This window comes from Caenorhabditis remanei, chromosome V (assembly GCF_010183535.1).
Source record: "Caenorhabditis remanei strain PX506 chromosome V, whole genome shotgun sequence".
NCBI classification, from domain to species: Eukaryota; Metazoa; Nematoda; class Chromadorea; order Rhabditida; family Rhabditidae; genus Caenorhabditis; species Caenorhabditis remanei.
In genome coordinates this window covers 20,379,549-20,395,230 of record NC_071332.1, presented here as the reverse complement: position 1 = coordinate 20,395,230, position 15,682 = coordinate 20,379,549, and the positions used below count along the sequence as shown (strand labels likewise).

The following is a 15,682-nucleotide window of genomic DNA, read 5'->3' as shown; positions in this document are numbered from 1 at the left end:
AAGCAAGGTCGCTCGTTGGGTGCACAACAGCTCAAAATTAGCTAAAACTGACATGAAACTTGCGGAAATTTTGCTGAAAATGAGCTAAAACTGGCTGAAATTGGCCGAAATCAACTGAAATAGGCTGAAAACTGCCGAAATTTATTGAAAACCAGCTGAAATATGGCTGAAATTGTTTAAAAAAATTAATTTAATTTTAAAATTGGTTGAAAACAGCTTTCATGAGAAACGACGATTTTAGACAGAAAACTGATCGATTTTCGAGAATTTCAGCTCAAAAATTAGATTTTTCACTATTTCTGTCTAGAAAACTGCTAGAAATTTGAATTTTCACTGCGAAAATGCATTTTTTACAGCTGAAAATTGGCTCCGATTTCATTTACTGGCGCGCCTTTGACGCTTTTTTGAAAATACGATTTTTGAATCATAAAACTTCATTTTTCCTTATAAACTGTAGAAAACAACTGTTTTCATGCGGAAATTAAATTTTTCCATCTGAAAATCGGCTCAAAATGCTCCATCGCTTCTGTGGCTGGCGCAACTTTGACGCGATAACTCAATCATTTATAACACTACCATTTAATCAGTTTTGACTCCAAAACCATCTTTTTCAACCCCGAATCCATTTCAAATTTCAGTCTGAAATTATTTCAGATTCCTTCAACCGAAACAACGTGACGTCACGAAATCCTTCTATACGCAGCACAAGCTTGTCACGAAATGATTCCCCCTGATACGGTTGAACAACTCATTCGAGTCATTGCCAACAATTTCGTCACTGATCGAAACTCTCCAGAAGCGATGACCGTGGGAATCAACGCGATCCGAGAGATTCTCTCGAATTGTCCATTCGCAGCGACTGAGGAGTTATTGAGAGATTTATCCGAGTATAAAACATACAAAAATAAGAATGTATCAATGGCGGCTCGCTCATTGATTACTCTCTTTAGAGCAGTGAATCCAAAGTTGCTCGCGAGAAGAGATCGTGGAAAACCACAAGAAAAAGATGATGAGGAGAAGGAATATAATGGATTCGCACGACCGAAAGTTCATGATTTCATTTCGGGAGCCGAGATTCTCGATGAAGATGATGATGGTGGAGAGCAGGGGCATTTGAGTGATAATGAGGAGGAGGAGAGTGATTTAGATGTGTCTGATATTGATACGGATGAAGTTGATACGGAAGAGGAAGAGGAGGATGATGATGAGGGAGCGCCGGTGGCTAAGAAGAGAAAGGTCGAACAGGTGAGGAATCGGCTGAAAATCAGCTGAAAATGAGCAAAAAATGAGCAAAAACAGGCTGAAATCGGCTGAACTCAATTTAAATAATTTAAAATCGGCTGAAAATTGGCTGAAAATGAGCAAAAAAACGGAAATATGACTGAAATTGGCTGAAATTGATGAAAAGCGAAATGGTCGAGAACTGGAGCAAATATGTTCGTCGAGAGCAGAAAAGCTGAAAATTAGCTGAAACTGACATGAAACTTGCTGAAATTTTGCTGAAAATGAGCTAAAACTGGCTGAAATCAACTGAAATAGCTGAAATAGGCTAAAAATAGCCGAAATTAATTAAAAATCGGTTGACAACCAATATAAGCGGGAATGTGCTGAAAAATAAGCAAAAACCCCGTTAAAATTCAAAAAAGTACCTGTTTCTGACCGAAAATGACCCTGTATCTATTAATTTTCATCAAAACTCTTCAAAATGCGCCTAAGGCGCCCCCGATTCATTCATTTTTGAAATTTTTGAACGGCTTCTAGACCTTTTGGCTTTAGAATCTTTCCTAACCAATTCAAACTGACTAGTGAGAAACGCGTCAAAGGCAGCCCAGTCTGTAGTAAGTTCGCTTGTGGGGAGCAGAAAAGCTCAAAGCTGAAAATGAGCTAAAACTGGCTAACAATTGGGCGAAATCTCTCAAAATTATGAGTTAAATCTGCTGAAATTTGTTGAAAATCACTCTAGAAATCACTTAAAAATAGCTCAGAAGGCTGAAAATCTAGAGAAATTTGCGCAAAAACGCGTCGAACGCGCCCCAGGTCTTGTGTATTTTGAAATTTTTGAACGGTTTCTAGACCGTTTTTGACTCTAGAATCTTTTCAAAAACCTATTAAAAAAACGCGTCAAAATCACCCCAGCCATCCAGAATTCGTCTAACTCCTAAGATGAGCTCAAAAACGCGTCTAAGGCACCCCAGAACTTTAACTTTTTGTAATTTTTGAACGATTTCTAGACCTCTTTTAGCTTCAGAATCTTTTCGAATCCCTAAAAAACGCGTCAAAGGCGTCCCAGACTTTTAACTTTCAAATTTTCAGAAACCAGCTGCCAATGACGATGAAGAAGACGACGATGAGAGTGATGTTGACGATGAAGAAGAAGACGTGGATGACGAAGAATTAGAAGACGTTGACGATGAAGAAGAAGACGTCGAAGTGGATGACGAAGAATTAGAAGACGTTGACGATGAAGAAGAAGACGTCGAAGTGGATGACGAAGAGGATGAGGAGGCTGAGGATGAAGAAGAGGAAGAAGACGTGAATTCAGAATCCGCTACTGACGTCGTCGTCGTGACTCCAGAAGTCGAGGACCCGAAGAAGAAGGCGACGAAGAATTCGATGGATCGTATTCTGACTCAAGAGGATTTCAAGAATATTCGTGCTTATCAGTTGAAAAAACAACTGATCGGAGAGAAACGATTGAAGAAACAAATGGGAAAGGGACGATCGAATGCCGATGAACAGATTGTTGAGGACATGGCTGAGAAGTTGGAGATGTAAGCAACTGAAGGATGGAAATTTGGAGATTTTCGGCCAAAAAACGAGAAAAATCCGTTAAAAACGCGCCAAACGCACGCCAGATCCAACAAAAATGAACGAATGAGGAGTCAGGCGCACCTTTGGCGCATTTTTTAACAGAAATTGAAGAAATATGAAAGAAATCGATTGAAATTAAGAGAAAAATGATTTTTTAAACGATTCTTTCTCATTTTAAAAATCTAGGAATTTCAGCTCAAAAATTTGATTTTTTCGCTATTTGTGTCTAGAAAACTGCCATAAATTTGAATTTTCACTGCGAAAATGCATTTTTTAGCTGAAAATTTGCTCCGATTTCATTTTCTGGCGCGCCTTCGACGCTTTTTTGAAAAATACGATTTTTGATACATAAAACTTTGTTTTTGCTTTTAAACATCTGAAAACAACTGTTTTCGTACGGAAAATATAATTTTTCCATCTGAAAATCGGGTCAAAATGCTCAATCATGCCATTTTCTACTGAACAATTTGATTTTTCGGCTCTAATTGACGGAAATTGGTCATTTTTATCTCACAAGAAGATTTTTTAGCATTTTTGGCGTGTCTTTAGCCTATTTTTAACAAAAATCCATGAAAATAATCGCATTTTTTCCAGGAAACGCTCGACCGATGGATTGGCTCGTCTCTCCGACATCGAGCACTTCTACAAGAAGAAACGACAGACAAAAGAGGAGAGAATGGCTGATATTACTGCTGGAAGAGCCGATGAGGACTACAAATTCGGAAGACCAAAGAAAAATGTGCGGTTTTTTTCTGAAAATTCGATAGAAAATCGATAATTTGGAGTTTTTGAGCCAAAAAAACGAGAGAAATCTGATAAAAACGCGCCAGAGCGAACAACAATGAAAAATTGAAGCGGCTGGCGCGCCTTGGACGCGTTTCGAACATCCAGGCGCACAGATAGACAGAGAGAACCATTTATAGAAAAAAAAAACGCGTCAAACGCACCCCCGATGGTCCAAAAACTAGAGAAATAGAAGACTGGCGTGCCTTCGGCGCGTTTCGGACATCCGGACGCACAGATAGACATTGAGACATTGAAAACAGCAGAAAAATGATAACCGATGCTTCATTTGATGCCGAACAACGCGTCAAACGCGCGCCAGCTAGGTGATAACAGTGTCTGGCGCGCCTTTGGCGTGTTCTGTACATTCGGACTGACAGACAAATACAGAGACATAAAGCACCATTTTTCAAAAAAAATTGAGTCTGGCGTGCCTTTGGCGCTTTGTGGACATTCGGAGAGACCATTTTTCACCAAAAAGACGAGTCTGGCGTGCCTTTGACGCTTTTTTTTGCTTCTAAAATCATGATTTTGGTCGAAATTCTGTAAAAAATACGGGATTTTACCAGATAAATGATAACCGATGCTTCATTTGATGCCGAAAACGCGTCAAACGCGCGCCAGCTAGGTGAAAATAGTGTCTGGCGCGCCTTTGACGCGTTTTTTTGCTTCCAAAATCATGATTTTAGTCGAAATTCATAGAAAAATGTTGGATTTTAACCAATTTTCCATCATTTTCCAATATTCTTCCAGGGTCCCCACGTCGGTCGTACGAATGAACAGAATTCGAAGAAGAAGGTATTCGCAATGGTCAAAAATAAGGTCCGTGGCCGTAATCGTCAACGATCATTCCGTGATCAACAGAAGTCTCTTCGCAATTATTTGATGCGACAGTCGGGAAGAAAACCACAATAATTTTTGAATTTTCATTGTTATTTTCTCATTTTTTACTGAAAATTCTGAAAAAATCGGTCAAAAATCTAATTTTTAGCATCAAAATTGGTATTTTATGACTAAAATTAGCCCTATTTTCCTCTGTTTTCCCCTCAAATTGTTAGCCCCGCCCCTTTTAAGCTCCGCCCATTATCCTCAATCACTGTTTTAAAAATGTTTGTCGTTTTTCCTTGTTTTCATTGTTATTTTTACCTTTTTTTCTGAAATTTCTTTAAAAAATCTGTCAAAAACTGAATTTTTAGCTCAAAATGATAATTTAAGGCTGAAAATTGGATTTTTGACGGATTTTTTCTCTAAAATTTCACTTTTTGCTCGTTTTCTATCGTTTTCTTTGTCTTTTTATACCTTTTTTCTATTTTTTTGCTCCAAAAACTCCAATTTCTGCTCCACAAATTTCATTTTTTGAGTCAAAAACGGTTTTTTTCGATCCACGCGTCAAAAGCGCGCCAGCCAACATGAAATTGACGGTTTTTGTGATGGAAATGTTGGAAAATTAATTATTTTTGTCCCATTTTTTCTCGTTTATCCCCTCTCAAATTGTTAGCACCGCCCCTTTTTAAGCTCCGCCCCTTATCTTCATATTCTGTTACTTGTTTGTCATTTTTTTTTACTGAAATTTCTTCAGAAAATCGGTCAAAAATTGGATTTTTTTAGACAAAAATTGGATTTTTCCTCTAAAAGTTCACTTCCCACCAAAAATCGTTTTTTTTCGGTCAAAAATGGTTTTTTTTTTCAATCGACGCGCCAAAAGCGCGCCAGACATTATCTGAAAATTGTCAAAAATGGCGATTTTTGGCCTATTTTTCTTTGTTTTCCCCTCAAATTGTTAGCTCCGCCCCTTTTTAAGCTCCGCCCCCTTATCCCCAATTATTGTTAAAATTTTGTTGATTTTCCATTTGGTTTTTTGTTGATTTTTGCACAAAAATGAAATTCCAAAATCAAGTTTTTCGACATTTTTTTGTATTTTTTAGTTGAAAATTCTCCATTTTTCATCTTTTTCTCTACTATTTTGTCATTTTCAAATGTGCTCCATTGATAATTTATCATTGGAGCGCATTTTCAGATTTTCAGAACTTGAATTTCCAGATGGAATCCGTTCACTGCTTCCACTGCTTCCAGTTTCCGTCGAAATCTCTCGATTTCTACATTTCAAATTGTATGCATTTGTTCTGTGTCGACTGTAAACAGTTGTGTCAGACAGAGGATAGTTGTGGTACGGAAAATTTCAGATTTTCAGCCAAAAAACTATTAAAAAATTGAAGAAACCCTGGCTTTTTCACTGTTTCTATATAGAAAACTGTCAGAAATTCGAATTTTTGCAGTTTTTTTTACCAAAAAATCCAATTTTTAACTGAAAATCAGCTTTTGATTTGAATTCTGGCGCGCCTTTGACGCTTTTTTGCAAAAAAAACGGTTTTAACCGGAAATAAGCAATTTTTGCTTGAAAACACTTGATTTTTCACTGTTTCTCTACTGATAACTGCTGGAAATTTGAATTTTCACTGCGAAAATTATAGTTTCTGGCTGAAAATCGGCTCAATGAGTTTAATTCTGGCGCGCCTTTGACGCGTTTTTCGAAAAATAGCCTCATTTGCCTGAGAACACTTGATTTTTCACTGTTTCTCTCTAGAAAACTGCTAGAAACTCAAATTTCTTGTTTGTTTTCTCGAAAAATTCAATTTTCTAACTGGAAATCGGCTCCAGATGCTCTTACTGGTGCGCCTTCGGCGCTTTTTCGAAAAATAGCGATTTTCACCGGAAATATGCGATTTTTGACCAAAAAATCAGAATTTTTCACTGTTTCTGACGGAAAACTGCTAGAAATTCGAATTTACACTGCGAAAAATCCAATTTTCTAGCTGAAAATCGGTTTACTGGCGCGTTTTTTGAAAAATTGCGATTTCTGACTGAAAATTCATAAAAATAAGCAATTTTTCGATGAAAATTCGCATTTTTTTGGTTCTAGAAGACTGAAATTGATCGACTAGATCTAAAAAAAGCGAAAATTTACCGAAATTTCATTTTTGACAATTACTGGCGCGCCTTTGATGCGTGAAGTCATTTTTTGGTCAAATGATGCATATTATGGCTTAAAACTCAGATTTTTATATTAAAACCCAATAAAAACAGCTAAATTTCCTATTTTCAGCCCAGAAATCCTAAAAAAAAATCAACTTTTCAGTAAAAAATTATGAATTTTTAAAGTTTTCGCAAAATCTGGCTGTTTTCAATGTCTGTGCGTTCGGATGTCCGAAACGCGCCGAAGGTGCACCAGCCGCTTCATTTTCTTATTTTTGTTCGAGCTGGCGCGCCTTTGACGCGATCTCCGTGAAATTCGCGCCACAGGCGCTCCAGCAATCCTTCCATCTTCCACTTCAAAATTTTTCAATTTCAGGAATGTCCCAACCACTGAAATGCATCGAGTGTGGTGTCCAACCGATCCGTCTCCTCAAAATGGGACCGACGATGCCGGAACAGGTAGAAGGAGGCGTCTGGGGTGAAAATTGATGTGATAAATGAATTTTTCGGGGTGGAATTGGTCTGGAACAGTTAAAAATTTCGAATTTTGGAGAAAAAAATTTTATTCAAAAAAAAAATTTCGAAAAAAAAAATTTTTTTTTTTGAAAATGCATAATTTGGGCAAAAACCACTAAAATCTGGAAAAAAGTTGTTTTCCCAAGGAAAAACTTTGTTGAAAAAAAATTCAAAACAATTTTTTTTTAAATTAATTTTTTTTCGTCAGGTAAAAGAAATGTTCACACCAATCCACGAGGACATTCAAAAAATCACAAAGGATCTCGGCCGATCGATCACTTTTCAAGCCCGCCAACGGGCGAATCTATTCATGGGATTGACGAAGAAGGAGCGACACTTTGACCGATTGAGAGAAGCACACAATGAGCAGAAGGCGAAAAAAGATAATTATAAGAAGTGAGAAGACGGAAAAATCGATAAATAGACGGAAAACTCGGAAAAATTCCAAGAATTTGGAGCTTTTCAACCCAAAAACGAGGAAAATCCGTTAGAAACGCGTCAAACGCGCGCCAGCTACGCTCAAAATTAAGAAGTGGAGTTTCTGGCGTGCCGTGGACGCGTTTCGGACTTCCGGACGCACAGACATTGAAAACAGCAGAACAATGAGAGCCGATGCATTATTTCCAGAAAAAACGCGTCAAACGCACCCCAGATACTCCAAAAACTAGAAAAATAGGAGACTGGCGCGCCTTGAGCGCTTTTTGGACATCCGGACGCACAGACATTGAAAACAGGAACAAAAAAAAAGATCAGATGGACCATTTATTGGAAAACTTTGAAAAAAACGCGCCAAACGTGCGCCAGGTAGTCGAAAAACAAGAAAATAGAAGACTGGCGCACCTTGGACGCGGTTTGGACATCCGGACGCACAGACATTGGAAACAGCAGAAAAATGAGAGTCGATGCACCATTTATAGGGAAAAAATTGAAAAACGCGTCAATCGCGCGCCAGATCGAACATAAATGAGAAAATGAAGCGGCTAGCGCGCCTTGGGCGCGTTTGGAACATCAGCACGCACAGATAGACAGACAGACATTAAGATGGGAGCCGATTTCACGAAAAAAAATGGAGTCTGGCGCGCCTTTGACTCGTTTTTCCAAAATTTCCAAATTCCAACATTTCCAGACAACTCGAGACGGCGTACGAACTGCTTCAAGCGAAAGATCTCGAAATCTCGGCACTAAAATCGTCTCTGACTGTCGCTCAACAAGCCACGCCCCTTTTCACTCAAGCTCCGCCCCCTCCTCAACCGTCAATGAAATCGGCGGACACAATGACGACGCCGTCGATGATTCGCATATTCAGTGACTCTATGTATAATCGGACACCGAAAAGTGATAAAACGGAGAAGAAGAAGCGAATTTCAGAGATTCCAGCGTTTTTGAGGTGACTGGCGTGACGTTGGCGCGTTTTTTTTGGTTCAAAACAACCAAAAATGGGCTAAAATAGGCTAAAATTCATCAATTTTTGAGTTTTGAGCGGCTAGGGGGCGTGGCCTATTATCGATTTTTTTCAGATTTTTTTTTTCAGATCGAAATCAAAAACGTGCCAACCGCCCATCAAACAACCACACAATTTGCCACCGGAATCGTTCAAAACGCCCTAATCAGCCGGCCAAAGCGGCTGCAGGGTACGGTGGGGGACATTGGGACACACAGACTCACAGACAGCCGGAAAAACTAAAAAAAATTTGAGAAAAATCGATTGATTTTGAGAATTTTCACATCCGGCGAGAAGGTTCGGAGGTAAAGGTAGACATCGGTGACAGAACGACCAGGGTTCGAGTCCGCACCGTGGCAAAAAACTTTTTTTTCTTTTTTTTTGTTGATTTTTTTCCGTTTTCCGGATTTTCGGGCACACAGACTGCCAAAAAACTCAAAAAAATTGGGAAAAATCGGTCGATTTTCAGAATTTTCACATCCGGCGAGAAGGCTAAGGTAGACATCGGTAGTAGAACGACCGGGGTTCGAGTCCGCGCGGTGGCAAAAACGTTTTTTCTTTTTTTTTGTTGATTTTTTCGCTTTTTTTTAAACAATTCCAACCTATTTTTGCAGATTCACCACACCGGCCAACCCACCACACATGTTCCCACACTTGGCCAAATTGGAAGCGGCGAAAAAGAGTGCTCAGCATAGTCAATAATAATATTTTTTCGTGTTTTATTCGTATCATGTATCATTTATTCAAGGAGAATCGATTTGAGAAGAAAATATTTTTTTAAATAGTGAAAATCGAAAGGTGGCCGAAATTTTAAAAGGAAAATTAGGCCACCGACATTAAAACTGAAACGGGATGGGTAATAGCGATGATTATTATTCATTATGGCCAATAACTTAAAATGGTGGCCTAGCTTTTGAGAAAGTTAGGCCACCAAGGAAAAAACGGAAATGGTGGCCTAACTTCCCAAAAGCTAGGCCACCGACAAGAAATGCAGTGCTACTCAAGATGGCCTAACTTCCTGAAAAGTTAGGCCATCAATAAATATATGAAAGAAATTAGGTGGCCTAACTTTCCAAAAACTAGGCCACCGACGATCAATGAAAAAATTCATCAATATCCGACTCCTCATCATCTCTAAACATCAAACTTTTTTGCTGTTGCTGTCTTACTGGTGGCCTAGAAATCCCAAACGATGGCCTAGGATTCGCATCCCCTTCATCACTACTTGAATCTCCTCCCGCCATACTGCCGATAGTTTTCAGTAGTTGACCGTAATCCACTGTCTGTTGTGGTTGCTGAGGGGGCGGGGCTTGTCTGAAAAAATTGATTTTTTTCAACAGCAAAAAAATTTGATCTACATACCTCGGGGTGTCATCACTATCCGTGTCCAAATCCATATTTTTGAAAAGGTCAGAGACGCCTCCGGTGACTGGGGGCGGAGCCTGGACCACCGGAGGAGGCGGAGCGACCTGAGGGGGCGGAGCCTGGACTACTGGAGGAGGCGGGGCTTGAACTTGAGCCACTTGTTGTTGAGGAAGTTCCCATTGGACAACACGAGGGGGTGGAGCTTGAGTGGGCGGAGCCACCGAGGCCACGCCCACCGCACTCGAAGACTCCGCCCTCATCTCGTTCAACAGTTTCTCGTGATTTTCAGTCATTTGAATATCGATTTTTCGCTCTTCGGTGGGCGTGTCGATGGGCGTGGTCTCGGTCAGATCGAGACGAGAGAGATGAAGACGTGCTTGCTCCAGATGATCGGTTTGGTGATGGTCGGAGGGGTGGAAGTGAAGGGAGACGGCTGGAAATGGAAAATTTGAAAAAAAAATTGGAATTTTTTTTCTCAAAAAGTAAAAAATTTTCCTGAAAATGTGCTCGGGTATGTTCAAAACACTTGCTAGAAACCTTTTTCTACTGATTTTCACTTTTTTTTTCACGTGGTTGTGATGCAAGTGCGCTCTACCGAACTTCACCTGAGTTTGGCTTGGAATTTGAATTTTTGAGTCAAAAACTGGGTTTTTTGTTGGAATAGTGCAAGGAAATACAAAAACTACGCAGTTTTTGAGCTCTTGCGACGAAATTCTTTTTTTTTAATTCGAAAAAAAAAATTATTTTGCAATTTTTCAAAAATTCTGGAAAATCTGAAATTTTTGCTATAATTATGGTTAATTTCGTTCAAACAGCAATTAATTGTATTTTAAACACAATTTTTCCGCCAAAAATCACTAAAAATTCAAATTGCCAGTAGCAGGTGGTGATGCAAGTGCGCTCTACCGAACTTCGCCTAAAATTGGTTTGGAATTTGAATTTTTGTGTCAGAAACTGGATTTTTTCTCTTTTTTTTTGATGTTTTAGTACCATTCTCAAGAAAATATGAAAAAAATGCGAATTTTTTTTTGTTGCAATTTTTCAAAAAATTCTGGAAAATCTGAAATTTTTGCCATATTATGGTTGATTTTGTTCTGAAAACAGTGAATTGTATTCTAAACACAAAATTACCGCCAAAAATTTAGAAAATCACTGAAAATTCAAATTCTCGCCAGCTGGCGGTGATGCAAGTGCGCTCTATCGAACTCCACATAAAATTCGCTTCCGATTTGAATTTTTGAGTAAAAACTGGATGTTTTGTAAGACTATCAGCAGAGAAAACAATGAACCACACAGTTTCAGTACCTTTTTTGAAAAAAACAAATTCTGAAAAAAATTTCGAAATTTTTTTTTGCAATTTTTCAAAAATTCTGGAAAATCTGAAATTTTTGCCATATTATGGTTGATTTGGTTCAAAAAGCAATTCATTATATTCTAAACACAAAATTACCGCTAAAAATTCAGAAAATCACTGAAAAATCACTAAATATTCATATTCTCGGCAGCAGGGGGCGATGCAAGTGCGCTCTACCGAACTTCGCCGAGAATTCACTCAGAATTTGAATTTTTGTCTCAAAAACTGGATTTTTTGTTTCTTTCTGTCGGAATCTCACAAGAAAACGGAGAAATTACACAGTTTTAGAGGGTTTCCATCAAAAAAATGCTGAAAAAAATTTTCGAAAAAAAATTTTTTTTTTGAAGAAATCCGAATAATAGGTCGATATCTCAAGAGTTTTCTCTCCGAAAAAAAGTGAAAATCTATAAAAAAGAATTCACGCAAAAAACAAAAAAGACGTGACCCTGGCCTCGTTGGCCTAAGGCCTCCACCGTAATCTTTTTTTTGTTGTTATTTACGTATTGACCCCCCGACGGGGCCGCCCGCGTCGTCTAAAAATCCGGATTTCCGTGTTGGGCCACGCGAGAAAACGAAAAAAATTGACATTCTGGAAAAGTGTCCCCCAATCGAGATCCTTCCAGACGCGGTCTAATTTTGTCGATTTTTGAATTTTTCGAGAATTTTTTTCAGTTTTTTTGAATTTTTCACTTTTTCCTCATAATTTTCTTGTCATTTTGAGTGATTTTCAGCTCCAAAACACTCAAAACCACCTGAAAACCATGGTTGCTCTTCGATATCTTCTCGGACACGAGGTCCAACCAGACGTCTTCCAGTGTCGGTGTTGTGACAAGCATTATCATGTTAAAAGTGAGTTTTTCTGTGTTTAAGAGCACCAGACAGCCGAAAATGTTAAGAAAACCAAAAAAATCCAAAAATTTTGAGCCAAAAACGGCCGATTTTGGGTAGAAATGTGTGAATGTGGCGCACCTTCGGCGCGTTTTTCGAAGTAGGCTGTATCTAGTCTTTTTTGGCAAAAATTTGCTTAAATGATACGCCAAGTAGTCCAAAATATCAGAAAAATCAAAAAAATCTGAAAGTTTTGATCAAAAACTATTGATTATGAGTAGAAATGTATATATATCTGGCGCGCCATCGGCGCGTTTTTGAAAATCGACCGTTTTTGGTGGATTTTTAACGAAAATTATTGTATTTTGCATGGATTTTTTTTTAAACACCTATTTTTGATTCAAAAATTCAATTTCTTGCCCAAAAAGACCCGATTTGGCCAAAAACTACTGTACACTGGCGCGCCGTCGACGCGTTTTTGAAAATAGACCGTTTTCGATGGTTTTTTGACGAAAATTATCGTACTTTGTATGGAAATTTTTAGAAATATACTTTTATCATTCAAAAATCTAATTTTCCGTCCAAAAACACACGATTTGGTCAAAAAGTACTGTACACTGGCGCGCCGTCGACGCGTTTTTGGAAATCGATCGTTTTCGATGGTTTTTCGACGAAAATCAGCAATTTTTGTGTGAAAATATACAAAATTTGCATGGAAATTTTCAGAAAACTTCTTTTTCGATTCAAAAATTCAATGTTTGGCCAAAAAGTACAGTACACTGGCGCGCCGTCGGCGCGTTTTAGAAAATAGACCGTTTTCGATGGTTTTTTGACGAAAATTATCGTACTTTGTATGGGAATTTTTTAGAAATCTACTTTTATGATTCAAAAATCTAGTTTTCCGTCCAAAAACACACAATTTAGCCAAAAAAATACTGTACACTGGCGCGCCTCCGGCGCGTTTTTGAAAATTGACCGTTTTCAATGGTTTTTGGATGAAAATGACTCAAATTTTCACGAAAAATTTGATTTTTCAGTAGTGGGCGCTAAGCCACGCCCTCTAATCATCCAATTTTCGAATTATTTTTCAGACGGTGTCGCTGCTCTCCGACGTCATTTCGAGGCGAAGCATGAGATGGCTCTTCGTGAGATTTTGGCGTATGCCGGACTCAATGCAATCAAAAAAATTGGTTAGTTTACTTTAAGCGCTCCATCAGTCAAAAATTTTAAGATTTGGCGCGAATTTGGAATTTTTGAAAAAAAAATTTTTTTTTGAAAATTTTGAATTTTCGGTTCACACTGCAAACGTGCTCCATCGAACTTGCGCGTCTGCTCTGTATATTTTCCTATTTTTTACCATTTTTATCGATTTTTTCTAATTTTTTTTTGATTTTTTTTTTGTCTGAAATGGGGCGTGGCCTAATTCCAGCCAAAACTCACTTCTCTGTCTGAACGGCTGCTCGGCTAGCCACTGATCCGTACTCAAACTCATTCGATCGATTCTCATCGATCGCAACTCTTCGGAAATCTCACGGAGTCGGATTTTCGAGCGACGAATGTCACTTTCCAGGAGGGGACCACTGGAAATCGGAAATTTTCTCTTTTATGAATCTGTGATCTACATTTTTTATTGTTTGATCTTGTAGCCGTTAAGATTACGGTCATTTTGCACTAAAAATCAGCAATTAATTATAGAAATTAGCTGAGTTACGGTACTTTTCATTTTTCAAGAGTGCAAAAAAGTTTGAAACTACCGTAACCGCTAGTTTTCGTTGTAGGACCAAAAATTTTGAAATCATTGGAATCAGCGGGCTGAGAGCTTTCACAAGAGTATAATCATGCCTAGTTTTTGAAAATTTGGAAAAAATTGAGTTTTCGTGGTGAGACCCAAAAACTTGAAACTACAGTATCTCAGTGAGTTTTCATCCGAATTCGAAAAAAGTTACATTTTTGAAATCAGCGAATTAAGGGCTTTCGAATGAGTATAATCATGGTCGAATTCTAAAATTTTGAATTTTCGGCATTTTTTGGGTCTCACCACGAAAACTGAATACCGTACCTCGTCGGAATATCGATTGGAGACGTTGTGAAGTTTGACGGATAATTCGGTGTTCTCCTGATAGCCATCCGATTCTGATTCCCCCTCTGCTCGTTGACATCCCACTGATAGTCCCCAGTGGACAGGCGGCTCAGAAGGGGTTCCCGGTTTATTTGGTAGTTGGGAGTGGTATGGGGATTGGAGGATGTTAGTACGGGGAAGTTTCCCTGAAAATCGATAATTTGTCAAAAAAAAAATGTCAAAAAAAATTTTCGCGGCGAGACCCAAAAATTCGAAATGTTCAAAATTGCTTGAACCCGGTCATGATTATCCTCATTTGAACCGTCTTGCTTTCCTGATTTCGAAAATATACATTTCATGGGTCTCGCCACGAATTTGGTCTAGATACGGTAGTTTTAGTGAGTTTCAGAATTTCGAAAATTTTCGAAAATCTGTAACTTTTTCAGTTTTTGGCCTAGCGAGCTGGTTTTAGGCTTAAAATTTAGGGAATTAATTGGACTTTTGGGAAAAAAATAGTATAACTGGTTTGAGGCACTACTAGATACAAGACAATACCATTTTCGCTTTGTTTTTGAAAGTTTTCAAAATAGTTTCGAAAATTTACCTCCTGATAGCTCAATGCCGGGAGAGGCGGCGTCCAATTCGGGTATTTTCCACGCAGATGGTGTACGAAGGCGTCCTGAATTCGTTCTTATTAAGTTTTTGTCAAAAAAATAAAAAAACCAAATTTTCATTTCAAAAACAAAAAAAATAATTTACCTTCGCTGCCTTGGCATTGCTCAGCCTCCGTTCCAGCATCAAAATTCGATCATCCACATCAAAAAGCGCTTCTCGCTCGTTTTTCGGGAGCATTTTGAGGAAAACTGGCAGCATACGAGGGCTCTCATGGCGGGGATCACCATGGCAACCTTTTCTCTGCGTGTCTTCCCCCCCACTCGCTTATTAGACGCTATTAGAGGATTAGACACCAGGGATATAGTAAAAATAGGGAAAGAGGCCACTGAAATGGCTCCCAACTCATTTCCCAATTCATATCAAAAAAGAAAAAAACGATTGCCCTGAACCAGGATCGAACTGGTGACCTTTAGATCTTCAGTCTAACGCTCTCCCAACTGAGCTATCAAGGCACACAATGACTCTCCCCCTCCACTGCCATGAGGAGAGTGTGTCTCCCCGCCACCTCGCTCGCCGCAGCCGCCTTGCTTTCTCTCACACCCTCCTCGTTTTGCATAGTCTCTCATCGGAAAGCGGCCGCGTGAGATGAGGCTGGTTGGGCCTGAATTGATCGGGCCGTCCTGCGTTGTTGTTGAATGTCTGCGTCTCTTCTAGGGAGAGTACTATCTAGACAGACGGGCGGTCTGGACCGACACCGTTTATCCTTTTCGCCCTCCCCCTCCCATCAATAACAATTTTCTTTCATTAAGGATTTTTTACGGTTGTGAGAGCCTATTTTTTACTCAAATGTTTTATATTTTTGTAGATTAATGGCACTTTTTTTGAATTTTCCATGTAAAAACTGATTTTTTCCGACGAAAATAGAGTTTTTCGACTG

The 15,682-nt window shown here is 38.8% G+C and overlaps 3 protein-coding genes across 3 annotated transcripts; 2 read left to right on the top strand and 1 right to left on the bottom strand.

The window, feature by feature from the left end:
* Nucleotides 1-720: 720 nt before the first annotated feature.
* GCK72_021578 (uncharacterized protein) lies at nucleotides 721-4,509 on the top strand (the record flags this gene model as incomplete). Its single annotated transcript, XM_053734367.1, has 4 exons — nucleotides 721-1,245; nucleotides 2,314-2,771; nucleotides 3,406-3,550; nucleotides 4,348-4,509. The coding sequence occupies 4 exons, from the start codon at nucleotides 721-723 to the stop codon at nucleotides 4,507-4,509; spliced, it is 1,290 nt and encodes a 429-aa protein (XP_053583280.1).
* Nucleotides 4,510-6,945: 2,436 nt separating this feature from the next.
* GCK72_021577 (uncharacterized protein) lies at nucleotides 6,946-9,226 on the top strand (the record flags this gene model as incomplete). Its single annotated transcript, XM_053734366.1, has 4 exons — nucleotides 6,946-7,026; nucleotides 7,292-7,479; nucleotides 8,210-8,470; nucleotides 9,139-9,226. The coding sequence occupies 4 exons, from the start codon at nucleotides 6,946-6,948 to the stop codon at nucleotides 9,224-9,226; spliced, it is 618 nt and encodes a 205-aa protein (XP_053583279.1).
* A 392-nt stretch (nucleotides 9,227-9,618) lies between these two features.
* Nucleotides 9,619-14,982, bottom strand: GCK72_021576 (uncharacterized protein; the record flags this gene model as incomplete). The annotated part of the gene is made up of 6 exons (XM_053734365.1): nucleotides 9,619-9,838; nucleotides 9,887-10,322; nucleotides 13,512-13,651; nucleotides 14,131-14,336; nucleotides 14,735-14,809; nucleotides 14,890-14,982. 6 exons carry the CDS (start codon nucleotides 14,980-14,982, stop codon nucleotides 9,619-9,621), a joined length of 1,170 nt encoding a protein of 389 aa, XP_053583278.1.
* Nucleotides 14,983-15,682: the final 700 nt, after the last annotated feature.